Below are 22,515 nucleotides of genomic sequence, written 5' to 3' on the forward strand. Positions count from 1 at the left end.
GTCTATTTTGGGAGAAATAATTGAATTTCAAACTAAAAAAAAAAATAAGCGTCGTCTACTGCCCCTCTTGTGAGTCTTTTAAACCTTTCCTGTAATTAAATGAAAAAATTCCATACAAATCAAAAATCAATCTATTCTCCTAAAGATATTTTGTTGTACAGAGGGTTATCAGATCAGAAAAACTTGATTATTTTGTCCCGCTTAAGAGCTACATAGCTGAATTTAATTACACACATAATTCAGTGAAAACTCACTGAAAAATTGTCCAAATTTTTTTTGTCATAGACTAGTCAAATACAATATTTTCAGACCATTAAAGGACCAAGGCACGCAAAAATATGGAGTATCATTATTTTACATGTTCTCCAACTAATTCTCTGAAAGGTCCGTAAAATAATAAAAAATTTCAAAATAAGAACACCTGATGTAGAGATTACGATTTTTAAAACCTGTATCTTGCAGTTGCTAAAAAAGTATTAAATCGTCATCCTCATAAAAATCTGTTATTATCCACAATTTCAACAGAAAAGAGGATATTCCTTCTTTAAACACCAGATTCCATATAAAATATTTATTAAATTCTATTAAAGAAAGGTATTAAGCATAATAATTTAGATTAGCTTTTTTCTTAGCTTGAACTTCCATAATAGCATCCATATAGTCCTCATGCGTTACTGCTGTAGCATTCCTTCTCAAAGCTATCATACCAGCTTCAACACAGACAGCCTTACACTGGGCTCCATTAAAATCATCAGTTGATCGAGCCAGTTCTTCAAAATTAACATCGGGGTTAACTGTCATTTTTCTTGAATGGATTTGCATGATTCTGGCTCTAGCTTCCTCATTTGGATGAGGGAATTCGATTTTACGATCTAAACGCCCAGACCTGAGAAGGGCAGGATCTAAGATATCGACACGATTTGTTGCAGCAATAACTTTAATATCAGCAGTTGAACTAAAACCATCTAGCTGGTTTAGGAGTTCTAACATAGTACGTTGAACTTCACGATCTCCCGCTTTTTCTGAGTCAAAACGTTTGGTACCGATTGCATCAAGCTCATCAATGAATATAATAGCTGGAGCCTTTTCTTTAGCCAAGGCAAAAGCATCCCTAACAAGTTTAGCACCATCTCCTATGAACATTTGTACTAACTGTGGTCCAGCCAGTTTGAGGAAAGTAGATTTAGTTTGTGCTGCACAAGCTCTTGCTAATAAAGTCTTTCCAGTACCTGGTGGTCCATATAGAAGAACACCTAGAATTTTTTTTTAATAATAATAACCTGCCAGTTATAATACTTAGACCTAATCATTACCTTTGGGAGGATGAATTCCTAAGTTCACAAATTTATCTTTGTGGGTCATAGGTAGAACAACAGCTTCAATGAGTTCTTGAATTTGTTTATCAAGACCACCAATGTCTGAGTACTGTTCAGTTGGACGTTCATCAACCTCCATAGCCTTCACTCGGGCATCATACTCAGCTGGCAAGGTTTCTAATATCAAATATGAATCCTTATTTACACCAACTAAATCTCCTGGTTTTAGTTTTTCTTCATCGACTAACCCAATTACTGGTAGGAAATATGTTTGTCGGGTAGAAGTTTTAACAACAGCACATTTTCCTTTTCTTTGAGAGTCTAAATCAACAACAGCACCATCTTCCTCTTCTTCTTGGGGATCTACATCAAGAAGTTCTATAACATTGGATACAAGATAAGGTAACGTCTTATTGACTTTGATTTTTTCGGTGTTTTCTTTAATCTTTTCATTTTGAGTCTGTAATTCGTGGTTTATTCTCATCACTTCGCTCTTCATTATTTTGATTTCATTGTCCAATAGGCGAGTTCGGCTTACTATTTCATCAGAAGACATTCGTAGGACTTCTTCCCCTAAGGCTTCCTCACCGTCTTCCCAAATTGATTTGTCTTCAAGAGTAGTCATTTTCTCAGTGAAAATTGGGATTCAAATTATATTTCCTATTAATTATTCCGAAATGTATATAATACCTATTTGATACTGAAACTTACTAATGAAAACAAGCAAGTCACTTTCTTTCTTGTCAAAATTTCATCAACATAGAACAAAACGTCATTTTATTTTTAGTTTTTCATGTTCTTTCTTTGGATATCGAAAAATCTTGAAATATTCGTTTTGTATAAGACAGAAGCCTTCCTTTTATATCATAATGATGGAAATTTCTTCACATAATGAAACTTGTATTTTTAATTTCTAATCAGAAAAAAATAACAGTCTCATATTAATTTATTTATTTTCACTTTTTTTTACCATCTTATTAATAACATTCCTTATATAATGCTGATAATATTAATAATCTTCAATGAGTAATATAAAATGAATAATAATAGTAATGCATATAAATTATTTGGGATAAAGTTATGGGACGATGAATTCATTGGAAGGAATAAATAATTATATAGGTAACTGTTCTCTAATGTATCGATATACTATAAATAAATTTTCTTCATATTTTTATTTTATTTTTTCGTCAACTGGTTTCAATCATAGACATGATTAAGGTTTCAATCAATACCAATTTCTCATAAAAGATGTTATTTAGGCCGGTAGACTTGCCTTTGCTTCTCATATTTATCCTTGAGTAGTTTTTTGTACCAATTGCACCTTTGATCTAGTGGAGAATGATTTACATCAAGTTTCAATCCAAGACTCTTGTTTTTTTCAACACAGTGGATGCACCTAAAATCCGTACTTTTGCAGTCTTTTGAACAGTGTTTCTCGGAACATCTATTACAAATTTCTTCATTTTCACATTCCGTTTGGGCGTGGTTGTACCCTGTACATTTAAAGCAACGATATATATGGAAATAGTCAGATATTGAACAGCTATTCCAGCCGATATTGAGGTTCTTCCTGTTCATGAAATCGTTATACAACGCTTCTTTAATCTCCATGACAATATTGCATTTGTCCACATTTAAATATTTCAGTTTTATTTCGGCGTTTTTTCTGACGCTTTTCTTCATTTCATTTTGTTCTATAATTCGGTTAATTATTTCATCATTGCTACATTTGTAATACTCTGTTTCGATGCCACTGATTATAACAGATAGGTTTTCCAACGTTTTTTGTGTGAGCATAATTTTTGGATTTTTGTCACGCGGCTGTCTTATTTCACTTCTGAAGGTTGTATTGAAGTTGTTTATGTTTGGTTTGGGCAGAGGCAACAATGCTGTCTCTGGTTTGGTTTTATACGATTTGGAAGCTCCGCTATCGACTAAAAGTTGTGCAATTTCAACATGTCCTTCCTTATTCGCTAACTGTAAGAGACTAATCGTGTCATTACTATTAATATCTATTAACCCCCATTTCTCGTCCAACATCGTTTTGACAATATCCAAGCGCCCAATTTCAACAGCTATATGCAAAGGTGTATATCTGTTTGAATCTAAAGCGTTCATATTTATTTCTTTGTTTTTCAAGAGTGCTTTCACGGCTTCCAAATGCCCGTTTCTCACAGCAAAATGTAGAGGAGTATAATTCTCCATATTTTTCGAGTTCACATCAGCTCCATGTCTTAACAAAATGTCTATAATGGAAAGGTTTCCATTTTTGGCAGCATAATGCAAAGCTGTCATCCGATCTGTAGGAGAGGAAGCATTAGCTTCGTCTCTTTTGCTTTGAAGTAGTTTTTCTACAACAAGATCGAGATTTTTCTCTACCGCAGCTAGTATACAGTTGGCAGGGTTGGCACCATAACGAAGTAAAACCTCTAAGACATCAAGTTGGCCTTCTGTTACTGCAGACAATACAGCGGATGTTCCATTTTCGGTATCAAGAGTTATGTATTTCTCGAATAACAGGAATTCAATTATATCAACAGAGTTCCTTTTAATTGCAGAATGGAATAGAATGTTCAGTTCGTCTTGATCTTGCTTGTTTATATCATTTGAATTTGTATTTTGTAGTAAAGAAACCAATATATCCTTGTTGTTATTCAATACTGCGAAGAGCGGGGCAGTCAAACCTAGATGATCAGGTGTAAATAGGTTTGATCCAGCATTAACAAGGGCTTTAATAATCTGGGGATGTTGATTTAACACTGCTGTATGTAAAACAGTCCTACCAAAACTATCTTGCCAATGTAGAACATCATTATTTCTTCCTGCAAAATAGGATACCACTTCCAAGTTTCCATTCGTTGCAGCCAGATGGAGCGGCGTTTGAAGTCTGACATTCTTGCAGCTAACACCAAGTCCTTTGTCACAAAGATACTCTATCAGGCTAATGTTGGATTTTTCTGCTGCCAAATGTAGGTACGTCGATTTTTCCACATCTTTCGTCCTTATCTCAACTCCGTTCTCCAAAAATAGTTTGAAAGCTTCGAAATCTCCTTCAGCAAGCTTAGAGAGAACCTTCTGTTTCTTCAGAACGATGAAGAATTGGTCAGAGAAGGAAGATTTACATTTCGAAACCTTTTCGTTATTCATTGGATTGTTTATATGCTTGCTATTGTCGCTCATCGTATTGGCAATATGAAAAACTGCCATGTTTGAATTGAATATTAAATCGTTCAATTCGTAATCAGTTTCTAGATAGTCAACCAGTACAGAGCGTTGTTTTAGGTCCTTGTTTTCAATGAACACGACGTCCAAAACAAGAGACTTCATTATTTCCAAGAATTTGTTGTCGTTTTTCAATTTCGCATAAGTTATTTTGTTAGAGATACTCTTGAGTTCTTGGAGAGCTTCTTTCTTTACACCGTCATAGTCTAATCGATCTTTTTGCGTTTTATTTCTGTCCAGGAACAAATCTTGATTCATCTCAGTCACTTCATCGAATTTTTCATTCCATTTATCGCTATCTATTCCAAACCTGAGAAGGTTTATCACTTCCGCATTCAATCGTGCTATCTCATACTTCTTATCAATGCAATCTTTTTGAATTGACAACAAAATGTTCAGTAAGTCACGTATATCATCTGAATTTAAATTGATGAGTGAATTGAAGGTGGTTTTTTCTATATTTGGGTTCAGAACGTAAGTCAGCAATATGTCCAATTTCAAATCTGGCGTTTTGGAAAAAGGTATTTTATCTGCAATTTTTTTTAGTTGCATGCGGCGTGGGTCTTCGTTTGCAATGATATCATTTAGTTGTAGCAGAATTTGATTTAATTTGTCGATGTTGCTACTTGGTGAACATTGTAGTTGCGACAATTGCTGGCATTTTTTATTGGCATAATGGAAAAGCGGCAAATTGTTTTCAATTTGTTGCATCAAAGTTTGATTCTCCACCAATTCTGGGACATGTTGTCTAAACAACCGTAAACAGTGTCGTAAAAGCAAATCATCTGCTATTTGTCCCATTTGCATCAAATCATGGTGGATGGTTTTTAAAAATTCTTCATCAGAATTATCCATTAATCGCTTTTTATAGTTGAAGGCTTCTTCCCATGAGACCGAATTTCGAAAATCTAGCAGAGCTCTTCTTGAATCTTCCCTAACACTTAAAAGCAGGAGATCGGCTGTAATGTTGGTAAGCTTTGGCGAGGTGATGTCGTATTTCAAGTTTTGGGAAATCACTTGGACGATCCTTATTATAAATTGTTTTCCTTTTATTTCTTGAAGTTGGACAGATTTCAGAAGTTCAGCATATTTGGAAATTTTGTGAAGCGAATGTGTATCTCTAATAGTTTCGAAATCTTCGTACAACCCTTTCAAATCAGGGTATTTCCCTATGATTTTTCGTACAGCTTCATCCCGTTTCAAATCTGGAAGTTTCAACAGTTCTGAACCATCCTCCACTTGTACTTTTCCAAGTGCAATAGCGAAAACTTCCAAGTACTTAATCAGATTCGGTTTTTTCAATATGAAATGATGAAACACGTTCAAATCATGCTGTTCTGTACAAGATATTATGTAACAAAATAGGTAAAACTCCATTTCTTCCCATGGCAAAGCATCATATGTTGATATCAACATCTGCTTCAGTTGATGAATTTCTTTAACTATGCATTTGAGACAAAAGATGAATACTTCATTTTCGTCCGTGAAAAACTTGACAAAATCCAATAGATCAGCCAAAAATTTTACGCAGCTCTTAATGTCGTTTGTTTTGGTAAGACCTGATGTTGAAATTTTCGAGAAGAAGACTCTCCTCATCAGATATTTATGAAGTAGTAATTCTACTTCTTCTTCCAGTCTGATATTATTCAATTTGAGTTCTGTATAAACCTTGAAGACGCTATCTTCCAACTCATCATTTGAGACTTGATCTCCCCATACCTCCTGTATCTGATGGTTGAGTTTTTTGACATCTCCTGTAAGTGCAGCTTTATATAATCTCTTATGGATTTCTCCACCATTTGGTTTGTAATGGTTGACCACAACTGATTTCTTTTTTTTCTTTGACACATTTTTCTCCTCCATCGTTTATTTCTGAAAATGATACGGGTTGTTTGAAAAAAATATTGCATGTAGGATATAATTACACTATTGTATGTACTTATATCATAGTATAAGGAATATTCCTTATACTATGATATAACATATATATATTTCAAATTTCGAACAGAAGAACCTAGAAACTTTTTAAGAATTTTCAGGGTACGTTCGGATTTGGAATGTCGTGGTTGGAGTTCATTAAATAAGGCAGTTCGATTTTTTTTTCCTGTTTGAAGGTAAAATAACAATTTCAAGTTTCGTGTTAATATAACGTCGTCAGCGTCATAGAAATCCACGCAGAATATAAAAAAAGAGGAAAGCTGAAATGAAGGCAAAAGATTTTGATCCCTTGTTAATTCATGTGACAATTACGCCCTTAGAAGTCACATATATATATAGGTACAGATGAATGAACGGAAGCTGGCCTGACTTCAAGTCTGAGCTTTCCTCCTTTTCAATAACCCTTGAAATTATTTTTTCACAATTCATTTTTTGGAAAGTATAAAATTCGAAAAACTAATAGAAAACAGTCTTTACACGCTAACCAAATATTTTATCTGGAACTATATAAGAGCCATTTCCATTGAAGTACAAAATTGAAGTTCTATATTGATCCATCTAGCTGGAGAACCTAACTTAGATGACATTCAAAGACTGTAAATCAAGTCTTGCCTCAATACATTTTCCGAGAATCAAAAAAAATTCTGTTCGAATTTTGAAATGAATGAAAATGGGGTTCGAATCCTGCAGCGCTATTTTTATTGTATATAAAGTAATATTAGAAAAAACACTTACCATAAATTCAATTTGTTAATTGCACCTTTAAACTATAATTGAGCTGAAATGGTTGGGCAGGTCATATTTATTAGAATATCAAAACAATGAACTTAGTTGTTTTGGTACTTCAGAGATAATTTCATTGACGCTATCGGCCTATAAATATCTAATTCGCTTTGTTCTTAACTATTATAAAAAATCAGTAAAATTCACATAAATTAAATAGGGTTTTCACGTGCTTTGATATACCGCCATATGATTATCATTCATTCGGGGATTTACAAAAATATTATATTATATTATTTACAAAAATAATTTATAATATACCATACACCTTATTTCAATCAAACGAGGAAGAATAAGTTAAAAATTATCAGTATTTTAACACAATTAGGTTTAATAATAATAATTCAGGGCTGAAATTCCCGAGAAACCTAATGAAATCAACGCTTGGGTTAAAATCCCAAGCAGTACCGTTCTGCCGAGTATTGCGCCATCTCTCGGAAAAACAAAAAGCCACCACACACTCCACTGTCAGTACCATAGAGAAAGGAGGTAAAGAGTGACGACTCAGGGGTAAAATAAATAAGCGTGATTGTGGCGACCTTATGGGCAGGGATTGGAACTAACGATGTTTTGATTCTGCGCACTTGACGCCTTATTATTTCATAATTCGAAAGAACTCACAATTTGAATGAAAACCTGCACCGAAAATTGTGAAAAAACTGTAATATCAATTACAATTTGTTCAATATTTCAGTGAGGTTATGCATCCAAGTTAATATTTTACCTCAGTAATAATACTCAACTAAAATTGAAATACTTTTTATTGCAGATAATTATATATATATATCTTTATTTGTCTATGGTCAGTACCGACGATGCCCCAGAAGGATGAAGGTAGATATGAGGAGAGGCTTAGTGCTTTAGCTGCGATGCCACTATGTATGTAGGCTATGAAACGCACCCATTGTTTTACATATTAGTCGCTTGTGTCCGACCAACAAGTTTGTGGTGGGGCTTTTCCCCTCTCATCAGGATCTCCGCTTTGGCATAGAGTTCTCAACCAATTTTTATGATACACTTTCCCTTGTGGATTGATGTGTTCCATCCCGAAACCACAGATTAACAACTTAGTGTCCCTGCTCTATACACCTTCACCTCCAGGGAAGAGCATTTTATTTTTTTTATGGCTCCTTCTCAGCATGTCCTATTACAAAATTTACCGCCGTGTTGAGTACTGTAAAGATCGTATTGCATTCATGTCCTTTGTGAAAAGAAATTTGAGTGTTTATTCGAAGCAGATTTTGGACAACATGGAAAACGTTCGTTTTTGTGTAACTAGTCAAATCGCTTACTTGTTAGGAGAACAAGGTGAATTCCTTCAATAAACTAATCGTGATTTTGTCAAGCATCTAAATTCAATACGACAATAATTTTGACGGAGATACTGAGTTTTTTAGTTTGTTGTAGACAAACATCTGAAAGAAATTGGTCATGTTTAATGGTCAAGTTGGAGGAATAGTACCACAAAAATACTTTCATGAGAATTTATTCTGCTGAAAGCAAAATCAACAATCTCCAGTTAGCTTAAATCACAAAAGGAAAGAGTCAAGTATCGACAAGTGAAACCAATTCATTTTCATCAAACAATAGGGATCAATTTTTTATACCTGAGTTGATAGAAATATGCCTTATCAAACAGACGAGTTATAGACAGAAAGTATAGGTTCAGTATAGATTATTCCTACAAAAAGGTCAATAAAAAAGTAAGTTTCCTTAATTTATTTGAAAATAATTATATGACAATTCTGATTGTATTATTTAATGATAAATTTGAAAGGAAATATATAAATTGGAATTATAGCAGTAATAACATAGTTGTTTTTGTTAATAAAAAATAGTTCTCATTTAATAAGCACCTTATTCGATTTACATATTTCTAATTCATGTGAATGGAAAAAAGTTACACCATTTGGAATATGCATACTGCTTTTTCACAGTTTGAAAGTCAGGAGATTCTAAATGAAAATACTTGTACTTATTACACATAACAAAAGAGATCTTTCAATTTTCCCAGATAGAAAAGAAAAAATTTATTAATTATATAAAATTTCATCGAAACTGTAGAAGACTAAAATTTCAGATAAAAATTCAAACAAGTATTGGGTAAAATGTAATTTTTTCAGGAATTACATTAATTTAAATCTTCTTCAAAGGGCTTACATTAAACATTGCTAAGAATCTCTGTAAAAATAAGTTGAATGAGCACCTGCAGAAATCACTAATTTTTGTCATTATTTTTCAAGAGCTTTTTTAATTTCATTCCTATTTGTTAGGATAACAATAATATACATACATATTATGAAATTATTAAATAACAAAATATAATAACTAACCGTAATAATTCAAAATGAATTAATAATAAAACTTATTTTTGAAACATAATAAAAAAACAAAATAAATTGACACAAACGCTAATAAATTAATTATAAATATAAAAGAGTCAAATATATGAATTTTTGAGTTTCTTCTAGAAAGAAGTAAACAAGGTAGGACTATACTAGAATTATAATACCTTTTCTCAATTATTTTTTTTGAAAGCCACAACTGTATGATCTCGATCCCATTGCTCATGCACTTCTTTGTTACATTTTGCGCAGTATAAATCGCCACATTCGATACATTTAACATTAGCATCATTATTACACAAAACACACCAAGGAAGTACATCTGTTTCATCTAGGTTTTCATATTGTTCTTCCTCTTCTGTACCAGAAGAACCTATAATAACTTTGGTCTTTTCTTCCAGAGCTACCTCATCCATAACCTTCAAATAAAATTTGCCTTAAGAATAAGATTTATGCATACCTTGTACAAGTATTTCTATATCATGCTAATAGAATTTCGAGAATAATATGAATTAATAATTGTCAAACAACAAGAATAGTAAGCACAAATACAGAAATAATGGAAGAAAAGGGAATTTGAAAAATGATAAATTATTTCATTTCAAACTACAGAAATAAACAAGACATCAAATGAAATTTTCTGTAACTGTTCTTTCATTTATAATAATCTATATCCATACAAACAACCATTTATTACTATTACATTCAATGTTGCATATTGAATATTTGTGTTGACAATCCTAGAAAAGATTTTCAATATTGCAGAAGAGTAAAAAAATGAAGATCAAACTTTATTTCATTAAAGAGGAATTAATATAGTGTTTGAGAACAATTTCAATGAACAGGTCACACAAAAACATATTATTATATGATAAACATTTGTACTAATCTCAAGAAATTAACCTTTTTTTGGATGGAGATCTTTTCAGAAAGTCTTGAAGCTACAGCTGATTCAATTAAATTTGGTATTAAAGGATAAGGAACGATTAATAAGAATAATTGATAAGGAACGATTAATAAATTTTAAGTTTAAATTTGTAGAGCTTTCAGATCTATAATTGTTTATAGTAATCATAATGAAATGCTCTCTTCTTCAGGATTGCCAATGGAGATTATAACAAACTTAATAACAACTAAATTTCCAATGTCTCTATGTCAATCATAAACAGCGTCAGCAAACATGCAAATCCGCTAATAATATTTTCCATCAAATCTATACAAAATGCAGATCATACCATTCACGAATGACCAAAAATAACCTACAATAACAACAACGGTAACCAGCCAACTATCAAGTTACCTTTCTAACCATAAAATCTACTGAATCTGAATTACTAGAATCTGGCAAACTAGATAAAAGTGGTCCATCACATGAAGTTTTCTCAACGACTTGATCCCTTAATTCTGCTAGCCTTTCTTCAATATCTTCTGAATTGTGTAACAAATTGATATCCCGTTCAATAAGGAAATGTTGTAAAAAAGACTCTTCCACATGACAACTTGTGCCAGTGTCATACATTATATGATTAAAGCACCGAAATTTCGGATCTTTATTGCACAAGGCACACCACTGTTCCAAAGACTTATCGCTCTTATCTGAGGTATTCGAATTTTTATTGGATAATTGTGGATGTGTAGCTTGTTCTAAGGCAACTTCATCCATAATCTTTAAAACATAAAAAGATTTTTTCCATTAGATTCCTTTTGAAATACCGCTTTAATCTGAATAATGCTATCATCAATTTCTTGAGAAGCTATAGAAAATTTGAAAGCAGAAGTTCGAAGCATATTGATTCCCTGAATGTGAAATAAAATGGGATGAAGTTTAAATTGGTAGGACTGATATTTGGTCACTTTTGACATGTAATTCAAACTTATTATATATAGAGTCGAACGTAATCTATACTCATGAGAGTGGTATAATAAACTTGCGAAAAGTTCAACAAAACTTTAATTACTAATTAAATGTTATATTGTGATTTTGAAATTGAAATTCTGTGTTCATTAAGACGTTGTTTTTGGCATAACCACCAAATTTGACATAAAAGTCAATGAAGACCATTGGTATCAGTTAAATTAAAACTGTCCACTCATTTTGGCTCACCTTTTTACTAATTTTTCCAATTTCTTCTTCGGAATCATCAGAATCATGTAAGTTACTCATATAAGGGCCTTCATTTGGTCTAACACCTTGTTCCCTTAGTGTTGCTAATCTTGCTTCTATTTCTTCCTGAGGATTATGCTGTAATTCAATGTCACGTTCACTTGTATACTGTTCAAGTAGACCATCCACTTTTTCCTGATTTGTTCTACTATCCACAGTAGGTAGCTAAAAAAATGAAAATTTAGAATAGATGCAATATTATTTACTTCACAAAAATTCTTTGAGAGAACATACTAAATTTTTATAAGAAGTTTCAACAAAATTTTCGCCTTTCAATTGAGCCAATCTCTTTCTCAGTTCAGTTTCTGAGGGGGGAGGAGACTTATTCTTATCATCTTTTAACTTCTCTAGACGATCTACAAGTTTCTGATCTGCAGGAGTGAGACCAACTTTCATTTTCTGAAATTTTGGATTCTGTTTATATACAGTTATAGGTGGAGCAACTGGATTCTCGAGATTCTCCAAACGCCTGAAATATAAACAAAATTATAATCAAAATCTCTTTTTCTAAAGACATTATACCTCAAATGAACATTCAGAAGGAAGGAAGGAATTGGTAACACTGGAGAGGAACTGAAAGGATAGTACATAACTGGTAAAAGTTGTTCCATGATATAGATTGATATGGTAATACTTACTTCAAATATGTGTCAGGTGGACTGAATGAGTTCTCCGTTTCATTCTTTGATGTGAGCTTATTATAACAAATTCTGCAAACACTAAACTCCGAAGATCCTTTTGAAGGAATTTTGCATTTTTGTTTCAAGCATTTATTGCAAAATGACATGCCACAACTTGCACATCCCATCTAAAAGAAATGATTATCATTTTTGTCTATGAAACGATTAGTAAGCTCAAACCCACCTCTTTATGAAAAAAATTGAATTTTGTATTACAAGTATTACAAGCCATCTTTCTTAATTGAAAAAATTGTCCACTCAATAATTTCTTATATGACGTCAAATATTTATATAGATATTAACAGAAAGAAACATTTACACTATCTAACATATTTAAATTAGTTATTTACAGTTGCCATCGGCTTCGGCTATCAATTATTTGATTAGGCACTAAAAATGAATCCCAACATAGACACTTTTGACACTTAAATGACATCTATTTGTTGTTATAGGTTTTCTGAACAACAACAATGGAAGATGGAATAGTTGAACTACTAGTAGAGTAGAGAATATGTCTCAATGTTTGTATGTGTTACATATGTGTCCATCGGTGTTGTTATCTCTGGTATCGGTATTATTGATGGAAAAACATAAGTGCCGTGAAAATGGCCAATAAGAAGCAAGTGCCTACTAATTAAGACTGAAATACAGCTCTAAATTATTATATGATATAATTAAATATAATATAATATTATATTTGATAAAATGCGAATTGAAATAGCTTAATCATGAAGATAAGATTCAAAAGAGCCCTTACCATTGCGGCATTCTTCCTAGTATTATTGATAATTTTCATGATCTATTCTTTTAAAGATTTCACAGATCTTTATACTAGCAGCAACTCTTCAATCACTGAAGATTTTGAGCAGGTGATTTCAGACTATAATCATTTGTATGTATGTGTATTATTTCCATTCATTAATTCATTTTATAGAACAAGTGGTTACATTTCGAAAATCGTATTAGACAGCTAGAAAATGGACTCAATAAACACCATGAAGCAGTTAATCAAATTAAAATTGCCATGAAAAATTTGTATAATGCTACATCAGTTCCAAATGTGAATAAGTCACCAAATAATGATGACATCGTAATAGCACAACCTGTTCGAAAACTCATTTATAAGTCTGAAATGCTCTATGATTCACACTGTCCATTCAAAATCAATGTAGCTCCTCTTTCGGATATCAATATGCTAGATATATATGATAGAATTGGTTTTGAGAATAAAGATGGGGGTGTTTGGAAGCAAGGATGGAAAATAGAGGTGGATGAAATGGACTGGAATAGAAATAATATACTCAAGGTAAGCCGTAATAGTTCTTTCAATATTCAGACTGACTTATTAATAGAGTAATTTTGTTGGAAATTAATAATAAATTTTAAATACTAAAATTTTTAGTTAATTATATCATTTAAATCTTCAATCCATTGATTTCCAGGTTTTTGTCGTGCCTCATTCTCATAATGATCCCGGATGGATCAAAACATTTGAAGAATACTACATATCACAGACGAAACATATTTTAAATAATATGCTGAACAAGTTACCTGAAGATCCACGAAGAAAATTCATATGGGCAGAAATATCTTTTTTTGCTATGTGGTGGGAAGATCTTAGTGAAGATGAACAGAGCCAAGTAAGAAAGTAAGTATTCTCATTTTGAAAATTGACTATCTGATATGAGCATTATTAATAAGTAGTAGTAATAGTTAATGAAGATATAGCATTGATTTTTCATTATTTAAATTGATGTAAGATTTAATATAAGTTAGTTCGTAAACAGTCTATGAACAAAGGTTTGTCAGGTAATATTTTCATTTGTGTTAATTAAATCCATATTCACTGCAATATGTAGCAAGTCATGAGTTCTAATCTAATTTTATTTTATATTCAACTTGATTGAGTTCATTCTAAATTGATACTTCATTAATCTGAACAAGTAAAGTTTGTGTTGGCAGCACTGATATTTGATTAATTTTGAGTCTTACATGATTTTGAACTTGAGACCTAACCAAAAGCTTCAATATCACAAACCCCAAACGTTTAATATGGTCACATCTAATTTTAGTTTAGTGAAAAATGGCCAACTTGAAATTGTATCAGGTGGATGGGTAATGAATGATGAGGCAAATTCCCATTGGATATCAATTATACATCAATATACAGACGGACATCAATGGCTGCAGCAAAATCTCAATTACACACCAAAAAGCAGTTGGTCTATAGATCCATTTGGAATGAGTGTTACCCAGGCATCCCTACTTAAAAAAATGGGTTTTCATAACATGTTAATACAAAGGGTTCATTACTCAGTTAAAAAATATTTGGCCAGCATGAAACAATTGGAATTCAGGTGGAGGCAGATGTGGGGTGAGTTTCTAATCTATATGTAAAACAAAGTCAGGTAATGTACACTATTTATAAGGGGAGCAAAGCTGAATTGCTCTTGTTTTTGGGATTTGTCCTTCTTATGAATAGCAAAATAACTGTCAATTCACAAAAGAAAAAAAAATTGAAAATATAAATTAAAGAAAAATATAGACGAGATACAACGTTTCCTCACTACTCAATAAACTAGAGAATTTATCACCAACATGGCCTACTGGATCTCCTAATATTACCTGATAGTATTCTTCAAAATAAGCCATTTTTTTAAGGTTATGGGACTTTGACAGTTAATGTCAAGTTGTAGAATATAGGTTGATGTGAGTTTGACAGATATTATGCTGGCTAACGGGGTGGGATCTGAATTTCCCTACAAAGGTTGTTCTGCATTCGAAAGAAGGTGAAAATTATGATTTTGATATGAAATTCTGGATATTCAACAGTTGCATGCATCAAGTCTGCGATTCCAACAGGAAAAAACATAATGTTAATTTGTTCAAAAAGTTTCCTTGGTGACAACAGTTCGATTCAAATTATCGTAATCATACAAATCTGTGAAATTTACGCCGAAATGGAGTAAAAGATCATTTACTTTGAGGTTATGATTGATGATTAGAATGCATCAAGATAGGAACACTTGCATTAAAAGTTTTTTTTCAATATTTAACAGATCATCAAGGAAATACGGACATGTTCACTCATATGATGCCTTTTTACTCCTACGATGTACCCCATACTTGCGGCCCAGATCCTAAAATATGTTGTCAATTTGATTTCAAAAGATTACCAGGACATGGATTGCACTGCCCATGGAAAATAGCTCCGCAGCCTATCACAGATACAAATGTTGCAATGAAGTAAGTGATGAGAAGGTTTTATTTGTTTTTTTATTGTTTTTATTGGGATCAGCCATATTTGTTGATTTGATGTTCATGCATTCGCCGTTGTGGAATGCATCCTCCGCGTGTTCTCTTACAGGACTCGATCCTTGTGAGGTACTTTTCGATGACTTACCGGCACATTTCTGGCAATATCTCACCAAAAACTGCAACTGTTAAAACCTTGAACCCCAGTTTACTTTATAATGATTAGTGTCAAATCAATCAGATGAAACTAATTAATTATTTAGGATTTTTCAGTTAAATAAGTCTTTTCCAGAGCTAATCTTCTATTGGATCAGTACAGGAAAAAATCGAAACTTTTCAAGACTAATGTTGTGTTGGCTCCTTTGGGAGATGATTTTCGTTACGATCACTCAACAGAATGGGATGTCCAGTATAATAATTATCAGAAATTATTTGAATACATGAATTCTAACCCAGATCTACATGTCAAGGTTTGTGTTTCATAACATTTCCACTTTTATTTTTTTTATTCAGTGAAAATTGCATTCTAAAACGGTTTTGATATTTTCAGGCCCAATTTGGGACCCTGTCAGACTATTTCAATGCTGTTTTGAAAGAGTTGAAGTTGTCAGATTTTCCTGTTCTCACTGGAGATTTTTTCACTTACTCAGACAGGGATGACCACTATTGGAGCGGTTATTATACGTCTAGACCGTTCTATAAAAGAATGGACCGAGTATTATTACATTACTTGAGAACAGCTGAAATCATTCTCTGTCTGAAATATCTCAAAAACGATTTAACAACTGAAAAAGACACTGAATTTGAGAGAATGCTGCAAGAAGCCAGAAGATCTCATTCATTGTTCCAGCATCATGATGGCATAACAGGAACGGCAAAGGATTTAGTTGTGAAGGATTATGCAGTTAAGTAAGTTTTTATCCAGAAAATATCAATTTAATACTAAAAATAATTATGTATATCTTACAGAATGTTAGATGCTATACACAGTTGTCAGAAGATTATTCAATATTATACTCATAAGCTTCTTTTGAAGCCTGATATAACCGAGTTCAACCAAGAAGAAATTTATTATAATATTGATGATATTAGACATACATGGAATGAATTAGAGGAACGTTATTCAATAGTTATTGGTCCGGAAATGAGGACGAAGAAAATTGTTATTTACAATTCCTTAACTTTCACTAGAATTGAAGTAATTACGCTTATCGTCTCAACACCCACTGTTGAAGTGAGTACCTTGATATATTGCTAGAATAAACTTGATAACCATATTAGTGAGGTTAGGATCATTCTCTTAGTGTGGAATCCATATTTGTATTTTTTTCAATATGCGCGTCAACTTTGAGGTTAACTCTATATTACATTCAATGATCTAATAGCCTGTCCTTATTGAACTATCAAATTTGACATGAAGCGCGCGGAAATGAAAACATTAGTGATACAATATTTCACTCAATTCGCGATTTTCTCCACAAAGAACGCACTTCTTATGTCCCATAGTGAATCAACGTTTCATATAAACTCAAAATATATTGAAATAAATACCTAAATATATCAGAAATTCAGAAAACAAACTTCAAGCGGGCCAAACGACGTGAAACAACCGATGACACTAAGAAAGCAAAAGTTGCCAAACCTTGGATTTCAGCAGGTAGATACAGAAAATAATAAATATTTTGCTTATTATAAATTCGACAATGAGGAAAAATATCGGATTCCAAATATTCAAATCTGCATATTTAATCCGGAATCTCTCAAATAAATATATTTTATTCAATATTAATATTCATTCATAATGATATAGTAAAATTGTGGATTTGAGAATATATCACAATCCGACAACGTAATCTAACCATGTTGGTGACATATAAAAATTGGGTATACTTCCTCTATCTATGTTTATTACTCTATGATGGTGCTATATTCATTAATTCAGTTCAGGAACTTTTTTAGGTAATTGACTCTAATGGAAAACGAATTCAGTGTCAGGTTTCACCAGTCTTTGAATATGGCTCAACAATATCACAGACAAAGTATCATCTTTCCTTCATTGCTACAGTTCCTGCGTTTTCGTTAATTAGTTATACTATCAACGCCTTGTGGAGGCATGAACTAACTGAGTAAGAGAATGTTATTTCGAGTTGTATAGCAATCTTGTCAATTCAATTTTTTCCAGACAAACCGTTCTTGCTTCTATAAAAATTTATAATCAGTATACTGATAAACATAGAGGATTCAGTGCATTTCCCTCATTTGAAGTTTTCCCTACACCTAGGGAATTTACTTTGCATAATTCAAGAGTAACAGCATCCTTCAATAACTTCGGACTTTTGAAGGCTCTGAAAGCGGGAGTGAACACTATTCCTGTGCATCTAGATTTTGCAAAGTAAGTACCATTTATTGCTTTAAAATTAGTGATGTCAGTGATAACACGTTGCTAAAATTGAATTTCGGCAGCTTTACTTTTTTTTTCCTTTTTTTTTTTTGAAAAATATTTATTTGAATTGCACTCTTTCATACGATCTCTTTATATCATTATTCAAGGTACGGTGTGAAACATATTCAAGAGACTAGTGGAGCGTATCTGTTCATGCCTGATGGAGATGCTCTTCCAATAAAAATCGACAATGTAATTGTAAATGTAGTAGAGGGACCAATCGTATCATTCGTTATTTTGCAGTTGCCTTATGTTCACCATACTGTAAGACTGTATAATACTCCTGGTAAATATAGAGTTTCGTTCGAAACATGTATTTAGTAATATCGATCATTTTGACGTTTCAGGTGCAGATAGTTTGGGCTTAGAGATAGAGAATGTTGTAGATATCACGAAGGTTATCAATTTCGAAATTGCTATGCGATTGTCCACCAATATCAACAGCACCGACAAATTTTTCACGGATGACAACGGTTTTCAGGTCAGTTTCTGCCATTTTTGGTCTCTAAAGATTAGTACGGCTGCCACAACTTCAATAGAAGTCGGTTGTGAACTCAAAACACTTCACTCTTGTAATAGTCTTGAATTCTTTTCCGATTTTGATGGAATTTGTGTACCATGTATCGACTAAAGGTTGCATGTTGAGCATGCGCAAACATGAAAGTCCTGGGATCTCTTCCTTCTCCAAATGTATGTTGAGCGTTGTGCATGCCTGACTAAATTTGAACTACTCAGGAGATAATAGTGTTGCAAGACTGAAAATAACCTACTTTGGGTATGGTTTGTATATCACCTTGGTTACTATGGTTATTAAGTTGGTGGTCCGTATATGTCAAATTCCTCAAAAACCGGTGACTATTTCCTCAAACTTCAGTGAGTTATCTGTCACCAGAGCAACCGTACTTTTATTCTGGTTAGGTTAGGTTAGGTTAGCTCTGTCACCAGAGCAACCGTACTTTTATTCTGGTTAGGTTAGGTTAGGTTAGCTCTGTCACCAGCGCAACCGTACTTTTATTCTGGTTAGGTTCGGTAACCACGCCCACTCAGGTTGGCAGTGATCATTTTAATTTCCAGATTATTGTTTATGAATATTTTCCATGACATCTAACACTCAAAAACTTTATTATTTTAATTAAGAACCAAAGCCATTAAGAAATATTTGTTATTTACAAATCAAAAGAGATCAACCATTTATAACCTCCAACATTCTGTCAAAAAAAAATTTGGTTGACCAATGACAAGTGTCAAGCGGTCCATAAATACGAAGCAGGTTACCCAAAACATTGAAAACCACTGAAGTTATCGGCTATATACGGACCATACCCCTAGTGGGCTGATTTTATTAGTTAAAAGTATGCTGTGTGTTGGGTTTCTCTCGGAAATACGCTGAAATATTGATAATGCCTTTAGGCAAAAAGAGTTGAATATCTCAAATTGCCTTATGCTTTCAGATAATCAAGAGAAAGAGGCTTGCAAAGTTGCCCCTTCAAGCAAACTACTACCCAATGCCCACAATGGCATATATAGAAGATGAGAATACAAGACTCACAGTGGTTACAGGAAGTCCCTTAGGGTGCAGCTCTTTGAAAGCAGGACAAATGGAAATTATGTTGGACAGAAGATTGAAACAAGACGATAATTTGGGTTTGGGTCAGGGAGTGTTGGATAATGTACCCGTCAGACAAGTTTTTAGAGTTTTATTGGAACGAAAAACGCATCCTTGCCAGGTAAGATCACTTAGAAATGTGTTTCTAAATCATTTGACTTGTTTCTTTTCATCATTAACTAAATTTCTATTTTCATCAACAACTAACTTTACGTTTATTTCAGTCATCGGCAAACAATCAACCTGCAGGTTTCCCAACATTATCTAGTTATGTAACCATGCAGTCCCTTCTCAATCCTATGGTGAAACTTCTCAGAACAAACGATGAAGATACTACGACGATGGGTTCTTATGTTCCGACTGAATCCGAGCCAGGGGTTGATTTTTCCTTTCCTATTTTCCGTACCAACGTTTATTTCAAAGGGAAAGAATATTTAGGTTTGACAATACACAGACAGTATCTGGATGTTTGTTTTTCAGACAGGGTGCTCCTGAAACAATTCCCTCTCAGTGACGGTTCAGTAAGTAGAATATCGATCAATTCTGTTTTTCACTCACACGGTCTGTCTCAAAATTCGAAAATGATTTATCAATTAATTATTATATTTGTTTTATTTCTACAATATCTTAGGAATAAATTCATAATCAACATCTTTCTTGCCTTTGTAGCATTTTTTATTGCTTTAATGTTTTCAGATACGAATTGCCGATATATTACCAGGATTGTCTTCTGCTCGTATGTATAACACCTCCCTCACTTATTTATGGAAAAAGGGTGAATTGGATATAAAAAATAGTATATCGTTATGTCCTATGAATCTTCAGACACTCCTCATTCAAAATTGAAATGGGTTAATAGTTGTTACTACAAATATAAAAAAGCTATAATGATTTATTCTATACGTTAGCTAAAATGCTCGTCCAATTAATTCCTAAATGAATATAATTCACACTATAAATAATTTTGAATATTCAATATTTGGAATTAACTGTTAATCAATTATTGACACTTGTGATAAATACTGGATATTATATCAAACTTTTATTTTTATGTAGTAATTACTGATGACATAATCAATAAAAACTTCACTACGATACAGCTGATATGAAAAAAATTATAGAGTAATAAGTTCCACCATAGTGTGCTGATTTCTGAGATTAATATAATATATAATTTTTTTATCTAAGTTAGAACTTTTAGCAAGTTTTATTTTTACTCATGAATAAATAAACGAAGTAGCCTTAAATAATAGAGATTGAAGAAGTCTTATTATTGTATTTAATTTATTATATTCAACTCTTCTCCAAGTCTCCAGTAGCTCAGATCTCATGCAGCTTAGCAGGACACTACTTGAAAATGTATCTTTTTTTATAAATTAATATTCTATTACCTTTATTGACTTTACGTCTTCATGTTATTGAATACAGGAATAATTTGATTTAGTGTCTTAGTTTACTTTTTTAAATGTTGTTATGTTTTTTATTGATGTTAATTATCTGAGATTATTTCATATAGAATCAGTTTCCCTATATGATTTCCTTTTCTTGTTTCTCTATGGCTGTAAATATAGGATATGAACTTTTTATTTTTTGTCTTATCCTTTTTTTCTTACTGAACAATGATTTTTCTGGCATTCCCCTTTATATAGTTGTAGAGTTTGATTGTTTTATATATATTTGGTTTATATCAGATAGTACACTCAGCCTGAATATATTTGATATAATTCTTTATCAATACATATAAATATTTTGAAAAAATCTAACAACTTTACTAATTTTTGTTTCTAGGAAGTCCAAGTGTACTTACTATATATTAATGAAATTTTAATCACGATGCTTTGAAAAAATCATTTGTTGCTTGGAAAATATAAACTTTGGATAATTTCAATATAATAAAAAATTTTTTTTACAAATTTTGGGATTTCTTAACCAGAAAGAAGGATTTCATGATGTGAATGTAAAATTTGATATTTTTACAACCGTTTTGTGAGGAAAAAATTTAAAACTATCAAAATGGAATAAGAGTTTGGTTCCACATGAGAAACTTGTCTTCTTGATGGTTGAGCAATTATCTCCTAAAATTTGGCTGTCTACTTGTATTCACACTGTATAACTGATGGAAATGACAAAATGAAATTGCTTCTAAATGTACACAATGTAAATATCAAAAATTTTGTAGGACGATGTAGTTTGTATAACTTTTTTTAAGTGATTGCTTAGATCATATTTGGTCAATTTTGTAAAGTGAATTAAAAAAAATACATATTAAGAATAAGATCTTGAAAACTGCTTGTAACACAATTTTTAAATTGCACTCAATTTTGTCAGAATTATTGAGTTGATTCATTAAATCCTATTTGAGCTTATTTTTTTCCTCTTTTTTCTTAAATTATTTCAGTTCTAGACGATACAAATATTGAATATATGAAGTTTCAGAAATTGAGACACGAGTCAACTTCTTAGTTCAAATATATGGAGTTTCTGCACTCTTATTCAAATTTATATTCCTCTAATTTCTTTTTTTTCAGTTCGAATAAATGAGCAGAATATTGAATCCAAACAATTTTCTACAGAGGGAAATTTCAAGTCAAAAAGCTGTTTTGATTTTGAGAGATAGTCTTTTTCTTCAGGGGGGTTTAAGGTTTAGGGGTAAAGGGGTAAATCCCCCCTGGATTCAACACTGAATGAGGATTTTTTCAATTATTGAGAAAACTTTCCTATGGGTAAAACTTCAGAAATAGTGAACGGATTTTGCCCATC

General features: G+C 32.3%; 4 protein-coding genes across 4 annotated transcripts; 1 reads left to right on the forward strand and 3 right to left on the reverse strand.

The window, feature by feature from the left end:
* Positions 1-556: 556 nt before the first annotated feature.
* LOC123679096 (26S proteasome regulatory subunit 6A-B) lies at positions 557-2,149 on the reverse strand. Its single transcript, XM_045616473.1, has 2 exons — positions 1,314-2,149; positions 557-1,253 (listed from the first exon to the last, which is right to left on the reverse strand). Exons 1-2 carry the CDS (start codon positions 1,939-1,941, stop codon positions 598-600), a joined length of 1,284 nt encoding a protein of 427 aa, XP_045472429.1. The 5' UTR covers positions 1,942-2,149; the 3' UTR covers positions 557-597.
* Positions 2,150-2,252: 103 nt separating this feature from the next.
* On the reverse strand, positions 2,253-7,334 carry LOC123679068. The gene is made up of 2 exons (XM_045616425.1): positions 7,215-7,334; positions 2,253-6,413 (listed from the first exon to the last, which is right to left on the reverse strand). The coding sequence occupies exon 2, from the start codon at positions 6,402-6,404 to the stop codon at positions 2,571-2,573; it is 3,834 nt and encodes a 1,277-aa protein (XP_045472381.1). The 5' UTR covers positions 6,405-6,413; positions 7,215-7,334; the 3' UTR covers positions 2,253-2,570.
* Positions 7,335-8,966: 1,632 nt separating this feature from the next.
* LOC123679132 (abscission/NoCut checkpoint regulator) lies at positions 8,967-12,884 on the reverse strand. The gene is made up of 5 exons (XM_045616537.1): positions 12,636-12,884; positions 12,410-12,579; positions 12,006-12,240; positions 11,712-11,936; positions 8,967-10,026 (listed from the first exon to the last, which is right to left on the reverse strand). The coding sequence occupies exons 1-5, from the start codon at positions 12,681-12,683 to the stop codon at positions 9,781-9,783; spliced, it is 924 nt and encodes a 307-aa protein (XP_045472493.1). The 5' UTR covers positions 12,684-12,884; the 3' UTR covers positions 8,967-9,780.
* On the forward strand, positions 12,239-22,121 carry LOC123679073 (alpha-mannosidase 2). The gene is made up of 16 exons (XM_045616440.1): positions 12,239-12,366; positions 12,904-13,320; positions 13,386-13,757; positions 13,894-14,099; positions 14,524-14,825; positions 15,511-15,697; positions 15,999-16,176; positions 16,257-16,615; positions 16,676-16,940; positions 17,666-17,832; positions 17,889-18,098; positions 18,257-18,435; positions 18,497-18,630; positions 19,601-19,876; positions 19,980-20,276; positions 20,452-22,121. The coding sequence occupies exons 2-16, from the start codon at positions 13,180-13,182 to the stop codon at positions 20,599-20,601; spliced, it is 3,423 nt and encodes a 1,140-aa protein (XP_045472396.1). The 5' UTR covers positions 12,239-12,366; positions 12,904-13,179; the 3' UTR covers positions 20,602-22,121.
* The last annotated feature ends 394 nt before the right edge of the window (positions 22,122-22,515 follow it).

This window comes from Harmonia axyridis, chromosome 1 (genome assembly GCF_914767665.1).
Source record: "Harmonia axyridis chromosome 1, icHarAxyr1.1, whole genome shotgun sequence".
Lineage (NCBI taxonomy): Eukaryota > Metazoa > Arthropoda > Insecta > Coleoptera > Coccinellidae > Harmonia > Harmonia axyridis.